This window comes from Aptenodytes forsteri, unplaced genomic scaffold (genome assembly GCF_000699145.1).
Source record: "Aptenodytes forsteri isolate BGI_AS27 unplaced genomic scaffold, ASM69914v1 Scaffold404, whole genome shotgun sequence".
Taxonomy (NCBI): domain Eukaryota; kingdom Metazoa; phylum Chordata; class Aves; order Sphenisciformes; family Spheniscidae; genus Aptenodytes; species Aptenodytes forsteri.
The window spans coordinates 4,458,898-4,467,219 of NW_008795629.1; the positions used below are offsets into that span (position 1 = coordinate 4,458,898).

Genomic DNA, 8,322 nt, shown 5'->3' on the forward strand with positions numbered 1-8,322 from the left:
CACGGGACCGTCGGCGGGCACGGGGCTCCCGGGGCGTTGCGGCTGGCGCCGTGCGGAGCGGGTAGAGGGCGGGATGGCGCCGATGTGCGGCGGATGGTCCCGGCCGGAGGTTGAGGCCCGCAGCTGAAGGGGAGCTGAGGCGCCTGGAGCGTCCCGTTCTCTGGGGAAGCGGAGGGGTCCCCTTCCCTCCCCCGTGAGGTGGAGCCCGTCCTGGGGAGGCTGGCGGCCCTCGTGCCCTCGCCGCCGTGCTGTGGGTGGCTCCCGGCCGGCAGGATGTTCTCGCCGCCGGACCGGGCCTGCGGCAGCTGGCAGCTCCCGCTCGCTCGGCTGGACGGAGCTGCCGGCCTGGGAGGCTCACGGCTTGTGTGTCGTTTCTAGGCCTGCTGGGACCAGGGCTTCAGGAGGACGCCATGACCGGGAGGTGAGTGACCTGCCCCGAGATAGCTCTCGGCTCGCGGTTACGGTGTACTTTTGACGGGTCTTCTTGCAAATTGAGCATTTCTGAGAGTGTTTTGTTAAAGCTGCGGGCAATGATCCGTCTTCCCGCGGCTGCTCTCATTTTCCAGTACAGCTCCTTTGCCCAGTATCCTGCTGGGCCCTCTGTTAAACGCCCACGGTTGTGTCTCTTTCTTCTGAAGCCTCTGCCTTAAACCGGGTGTAGCTGCTCATACGGTGTGCCACACTTTCCCGGGCCTGTCAGTAGATGCGGGATATTAATGGTGGTTTTGTTAGCACAGTGTTTGTGAACCTTCAGTGTACAGTAGAGGCTTTGACATACTGTTTCCTTGAGTAAGGGAGCTACTATGCCATCGAGTTTTCTTACGGATGTAGAGATTGAGGTGGTAAATGGTGGAGGGATTGAGCCTGAATCACAGCTTTTTGTCTTAATATTTATCTGTGGAGTTTATCTTCTGTTGTGCATCTGTGGAAAGTAGAGCTGGATGGCGTAGTTTAATACTGCTGTATTATGGGACAGTTGCTGGATGCAGTTGAGACAGTCATGATGTGTGGAACGAGCCTTATAATTGCTTTACCTGCGTAGTACAGACAGCTCTTTGTTGTGAATAATCGTTGAGGAGTTTGTGTAATGTCACTTGTCCAGTGCATGTGGGGCTGTCTCTGGCTGTCCCCACAGACTGCAGTTAATTCCTTTGAGACTACAAATTAACAGCAGTTAATATCTTCTCCTATAGCAGTTGCTGCAACACAGGAGACTCGGTTTATGTGGTGTATAGAAAAAAGTAATGTTTATTCATCACAGAGTGTTTGTAGACATTTGAAAAAATAACACCTATTAATGTTGAAGCACTTTGGGTTTTGTATGAAGCCTGTAGTGTCAGAAGTTTATAACAAGAAGAAAGATATGAAGTTCTCATTAACATATTTCATGTCCCAGTTACTTAGCTTTCCTCTGATTGAATGTAAGGTTTTGCAGTAATTAAGTAAAAGCAAAAGCACTGGGGTTTTTCCTCTGCTAAATTTCTACTGGTGTGGAAATAGTTTCTACTGAAATAGCTTGTTACTTGTTTTTACATTTTACTCACTTTAGAGTGAATTATAATTTGTAAATGTTTTCAATGCCTTTAGGCTGTGGTGCAAGGCCATTTTTGCTGGCTACAAACGTGGCCTCCGAAACCAGCGGGAGCACACTGCCCTTCTGAAAATTGAAGGTGTTTATGCCCGTCAGGAGACAGACTTCTACTTGGGCAAGAAGTGTGCCTATGTATACAAAGCTAAAAAGTAAGTCACTTTTTATTGTTATGCTAAATTAGCCAACTCCTATATCAGCTTTTGCAAATGCCAGGATGTGAGCAGTCTGTTTATAGAGCTTTTGTTAGAACAAAAATAAGTTGGGCTCAACTTATCAATAGAATGTCCATGGAGTACTGTGTAGACCGTTGGTTGGTTTCGTTTTTCAAGTCCTTGGTTATTTTTGCTTTAATTGGCCTGCGTGTTCTTAATTCAGATCATGAAATTACGTGAAATAATCATTCACTGTTATAAATGGTACGTTAGAGAGCAAATGGGATGAGAAACAAATTTTGCCTCAGACTGGCAAAAACTGAAGGCAGCTTTACAGAGTAAATTGAAGTGAGGTGAAGTTGTGTTGAGTACTGTGAGCTATTGAGTTACTTCAACAGCAGAATTATTTTGTGAAGCCTGGAGGAATTTGTATCCTGGCTTTTGCGTGCCTGTGTCAGAGCACTGTCACTTCTGCTGTGCTGGCATTGGTGGAGGCCTTAAGAACAGTTATTACCTTCCACTTACTTTTTTCTTTTAATGTAGTTGTTAGAGTTCAGATATGGGAGTTCAGAATTGCCTTGAATAAAATTGTTCAGGCTGTTATCATGACCACCGTCATTTCCAAGATGGCAGACGGCTTTTCTTCCAAAGCAGTTTGTGCAGTCTTATACCAGTGGTTGAAACGGATGAGGTTTTGGTTTGATCATCTTGGCATTAGCGTTTTCTAAATTTTTAAGTTTTGTGACTTGTTAATAGCTCTCCAGTGGAGCTTCTGATAAGTAACAAGCTGCAATACTTACCTTATTTGGAAGGCACAGTGAAAATCCCAGGTCTAGCAAATTTCACAGGTGAGTAAGTGGAATGTGGTCCCACTAAAGATGGCTTGGAATAAAGTTACGGAAGTGCCTTAAAGAGGCTGCATTGTCTGCCCCATCACTGGTCGGTCCCGTATGGAGCTGTGACAGGTGTGCTCAGCGGTTCTTTTCCTTTCTTTCCTCAGCAACACTGTAACCCCCGGTGGCAAGCCCAACAGGACACGAGTGATCTGGGGGAAGGTAACCCGCGCCCATGGGAACAGCGGCATGGTTCGTGCCAAGTTCCGCTCCAACCTTCCTGCCAAGGCCATTGGACACAGAATCCGGGTGGTAAGTGGATTTATTTTAGCAAGAAGATACTTACCGGCAGTTTTCAGGGTGCCTTTTAATCCCACATAGTATGAGGGAAAACTTGAACTATGGTTTTGTTCTGTTGCTGTTGTGTGTTCAACATGGCTCTTTGGTAAGTGCTCCTTTTGGAGCTAGGAGAGGTTTATTGCTGGCCTCTGGTGCTGAGGGGGGTTGTCTCGTCAAGGGTTTTGTATGCTTGCTCAGGTTGTCTGGAAAGGCTCTTCGAGTTCCGGAACTCTTCCTCGGCTCCCTTCGAAAGCTATCTTGATTTCTTTTCCCCAGATCTTGCACGTGTGTCTTTGCATGCTTCTACTCCAGTTCCTACCTGTTGACAGATTATTTTTTTTCTCCTACCTCCCGAATATTTTAACTGAGGGCTGTGTTGTCCTGACCTGTCCACTAGCACCTGTTTTAGCCACAAGGCTTCAACGAGACTGTCCCTTTAGGTCCATCACCCAGAGTTTTGATGCAGTATCTTCCTAGTGATGGTGCTACACTTTTTCATTCTTGCACCTCTTCTGTGTAAATGGGGGGGTCACTTTTATAGTAGTTGAAGAGATTGATGATCTAGATTGTAACTGCAAAACTTGTGTTTAAAATAGTACAGCCCAGTAACACGATTTCTAACATGACTATTCTTGTCTCTTACAGATGCTGTATCCATCTAGGATCTAAATTTTTATTGGAAATAAAATGGAGAATCTGTTTTAACTTTTGTACGTTTCTATTTTTATCCCCTCCACCTATTTTGAGGGACTTTGTTCTTTTTCAGTAGCGTATCAGAATTCACAGCCCAGGGATGGAATCTAGACAGTGAAATGGAGATTCAACCCGTGCTTGGCAAGGCATTTGTAGAGCGGACTACGTTCAAATAACTGGCAGCCTTTACTGCGACCCGTCTGTGCCTCCCATCATGGAATCTGAATGGTTTGCAGGGCTAGACAATAAATGTTTACAACCTCATAAACTGTGCACACAAGCTTTATACAGAACATGAGAAATATTCCTTGCTACCTACTAGAAGGAAACTTCGTATTCCTGTTTCTGTTGTACTTGGCGATGACTGCTGTTGAGACAAAAGCGTAAGGGGACACTGAATCCTAGCAGGCCTAAGTCCTAGCTCACATCTAAAAAATAGCGGTTCTAGTAGAATCGTGAAGAATGAGACCGTGGGTACCTGGGCAGCATGCATGCCTGTAGCATCTGCTCTATGACATTTATTTAGACACGTTTTCGTCACACACCTCTGTAGTGCCTGAGTGTTAATACCTGCTGGTTTCCAGGCCAGCCTTATCACAATATGTCATGTGGGGTGGGGACGAGCCTTGCATCAGACTAGTATTGAGTTCTTTAAGGTTTGTTGAACAAAAAGATGGTGAAAAATGAATTTAAAGATTCTTAAAGTGCAAGTCTCAGAGTTTCTTAGTACATCCCTCAAGAATACTGGGTTGTTCTAAGGGAGGTTTCAGGCAGCTGCAGGTTGGCATGGCTACTGCTGATGTCACAGTCCCAAAATGACCTGGTGATACCCTAGGCGGGTGATGCCGCTGATTCCGTATAGTTGTTCAGTCATTTGGAAAGCAGCCGTAGTCGGTGAGGCAGGTAAGTGGCCCTAACCTTCCCTCGGTCCCACTCAAGTGCGGGTCCCCCCTTCCCCGTGAGCGAGGGCTTCCCTCTCCCTGCCTGGCCCCGCTGCCTGCGCGCGGCAGGGAGCCCTCTGAGCTGGGGGCTTTGCTTGTCTCCTGCAGTGGGCTGGTACTTTGTAATCCTCTTCCTTCTGAAGGAGGTGGAGTTATTCAGAGTACATTATTGGGCAAGTTAAGGCTTTTGAATGGCAGTTCAAACAAAAACTGGACCTGGCTACTCAGCTCTGGTATAGAAATTATTTCGCTGGACTTGCTTCGAGAACTACGTCTGCTGCCACTGCTGTCTCCAACAGCAGGAGAGTGCTTGGAGTGGAAAGCTGCATTTTTTTTTTTTAACGTGCGGAAAAAATCTGCAGCTTATGGGATGCTGGGTCAGGCCAAGCAGGGCTTCAGTCTTCCGCAAATACCAACAGGTTGTACATAGAGGATTCAAAGAAGGATGGGGTGGAACACAAATGGCATTTCCAGTTTGGGGCATTGCCAGAGGAAGGAGGAGGAAACGTAGTGGGCAAATTGGACTGTAACGGCAGGTTGGTAGGACTGTGGTCCCTATCATGTGGTTGGATTCTGCTGATGAGAAGGTAATAAGCGCTCGTGATTTTGACGTAAGACGCCCCAAAATATGGAATGATCCCTTTTTTCCCTTTCATCTTTTTCTGCTGTACCACACTGCTGAGGTACAAAGCCTGTTCCTGGGAGGTCCAACATCAAATAGCATGTGGCTATGTGGCATAATCTTTGTGTCAAAACTATTTCCTTTCACATTCATTTGGTCCCACCAAAACCGGTGTGTTTGCTTGTACGTGGTGGCTGCTGAGAGCAGCAGGCCTGGCCTGTTCAAAGGCCCGTGCGATGCAAGTGCCTTTGCTACAGCAAACCCCTTCCGCTCCTTTCCCCAGCAGTGCAGTAAAACGACTTTGTGTGGGAGGAAGCTATGGCATCAGAGGAGCCTGCTGTCTGCTCCTTTGTGGACCGAACCACCTGGGAGCTCCTCAACCTGCTGGACATAGTGGGGAGGCGGAATGGACGGGTGCTGGTGATGGAGGTGGATGGTGACAATGTCAGAGCTCCCTCGGTGCTGGTGGATTTTGCCCAGGACCTGTGTGGCACAGCTGACATCAGGGCTAAACTACAGCAGGCGGAGAGGATGGAAGAGGAGGAGGAGGAGGTTCGGCCACATCTGGTTTTTATGTTGTGGCAAGCTACTGTGTTGAAGCAGCTCATGCGGTGGGATCACCTGGATGAGGCCCTCTGGGATGTGAGGAACCTCCTCCCCTGCCTGCCGGACGTGCTAGTGCTTGTGATGATCCATCCAGACCCCCAGGAGCAGCTGGACCAGGGAGCGCTTAGGAGAATGCAGTGTCTGCTGGATGGGGCCTGGCAACTGGTGGTGGAGGCAGCGGTCTACAGCCCAGGCCAGCCTGATGGTATCCTGGAGGCAAAGAGAGCTGCGTGTAGAGCACTGAGAGAAGTCTTAAACTGCCACGAAGGTATCCTGGGACATAGCTAAACATGGGGGAGGGACAAAGAGATGGGCTTTTGGGAAGCAAAAATGTGCTCAGGGTGGGGCATGGAAGGGTCTGAGGGACAGTGACTGTAGATCAAAGTGATGCTTGGTGGTCGAGTTCAGATACAGGAGGGAAGAAAAGCCCTCATTCTCATTTCCAGCCCACATTGGCTGCAAGGTCCAGCTTAAGTGCTGGGATGGGGATGGACAATGTGAATCTGAACCAACTACGTGTCCTCTTCCGAGTTGGACAGTGGTGGCTCTTGCTTCTTGCCCTAAAACACACGTGGCTATGGAGATGCTGCTCAGTGTAAGAACTGCAGTCCTGACTCCACCGCTGGGGCTTTCTGTGATTATGTTAACAGCTCCGTGGTCTCACTGACCCTGCATTCTTCACTGGAGGGATGTGCCAACTTTTTTGGGTGAGCCATAGGCCAAAGCTTTGACCAGGATGATGCCTGCTGTTCTTGTATCGTGTGCGTTTCCTCCCCTAGAAGTCGACTCCCAGAGTCCGTTTATTGTTTCGCTCCCAGAGTTCAGTTACTGCTGTGCTCTGCCTGAACATACGCGACACAAGGTATCGAAGACAGCTGGAGAATGAATTCCCTTGGGCAGCAGAATCTGGCAGGTTGGTTTTAGTGCTGTTCACCTGGATGTCCTTTTGTAGAAATACTTCTCTCCTGGTGCCTTGCTTGTCTGCCCAGTCCTTCTGTACGGACATGATTCAGTATGTGGCTGCTGCCAGAAGGGGACACTGCTCCTTCAGCATCACGCTGTCCTTGCTACAAAGCTCAGATTTCTTTGCTGTATTGGCTGAACAATCTATCCCAGGAAACTTCCGACAAAGATCACTGAGTTTCTGCTTTGCATGAAATGCTTTGCTCGAATATCAAAATGTCCCTGAGAAACCTGCTGGGCTGTCCCCAAGAAACCAGCTGTCAACAGAGAGGGAGTAAGAGCAGGCCAGCTGCCTCTGGATTTTAGACTGTCCCAAAACTGAGATAGTGAAAGAAACCCAGAGGTAAGACATAAGACTGCTTTTTCCCAGGAGACCCTGAATGCAGGGGTCTTTGGTAGTTCTCATCAGCACAAAGCTCCTGAAATTCTCCAGGGTTCTTTGTAGTCACAGGATGGTGGGAGAGCGAAGTTTCCTGCCCCCTCCTGCTTACTGGACAAGATGCTGCAAACAAGATGAAGGTCCGTCTCCTGTTGCAGTGCTATTTGCCATTAGTGCATTGGCCTTTCCCAAGATACTGTCCTCGCATCGGAATAGTTGAAGGGTCCAGGATGAGCTGTCTAAACTTGTTACACTGATCCATGGGATCCGTCCCACCTACCCTGATGGAAGGACCTCGGGATGGTTATGTGCATGTCATGCTCTGCAACTCACTGTTTCACAGGCAGCCGCTCCAGGCGTGCCTGGTAGCTCAGTGTGGTGTGTTCGGGCATGCGACACCTTGCTGTCATTCATGCTATGTTTTCATGCTGGCTGCCTGAGCAGCCCGTGAATGTCCTGTCCCTTCAATACGATGGGTGAAAGAAGCTTGCTGTATCTTGGCCCAAACGCCACTGAGATATGTAGATCAGGGTCTGAGTGCTGGCTTACGGAGGTGTCGGTGCAGCTCTTGTGGGAGGACTGAGAGTGGTGTTGGCTGAACCTGCAGCATGTACAGGGCTGAGAATCAGCTGCGTTGAGGATGGTCCTGATCTCTGCCCGAGTGCAGCCTGACACTGCTGAGCCCTTCTGTAACAGGAAATCAATCAGCATCCTCTTCAAACTAGAGGCACTGCAAGTAAAACAGTACATTTGTGTTCGCTCCTCCTCATTCCCGGGCAAAAAAGAAAAAAATCTATGCAGATGAAAGCCCAACATTTAGCCCACTGTCCATTGCCCATTAAAGGGACTATTGCAGGAAACTGACCTTACATACAAGTGGGTACCAGTACACATCCAGCAGGTTGAATTACTGGGATGGTTATTTTGGGTGGGAAGAACTGTGGGAGCAGTGGATTACTTTTGTTTCTAAGGCCAATGGCCCATATATCATATGAGCTGAACTCATTTCACATCCTCTCTGGGCATGGCAAGGCACTATGGTTAGCTCCATATTTTTGCATTGGGAGTTTATATGTATTTCTTCTCCTTTTTTTTTTTTTTTTTACAGATCTTGTATCCACCTAAGATCTTAACTATCACCAACAGAAGTATTAAAACCTGGTGTTTTTTTCATTTCCCTGTGTGTCTGTGTGTACCTATAAG

General features: G+C 48.1%; 1 protein-coding gene across 1 annotated transcript; it reads left to right on the forward strand.

The window, feature by feature from the left end:
* Positions 1 to 369: 369 nt before the first annotated feature.
* On the forward strand, positions 370 to 3,619 carry RPL35A (ribosomal protein L35a). The gene is made up of 4 exons (XM_009282374.1): positions 370 to 421; positions 1,588 to 1,740; positions 2,744 to 2,888; positions 3,561 to 3,619. The coding sequence occupies exons 1-4, from the start codon at positions 411 to 413 to the stop codon at positions 3,582 to 3,584; spliced, it is 333 nt and encodes a 110-aa protein (XP_009280649.1). The 5' UTR covers positions 370 to 410; the 3' UTR covers positions 3,585 to 3,619.
* The last annotated feature ends 4,703 nt before the right edge of the window (positions 3,620 to 8,322 follow it).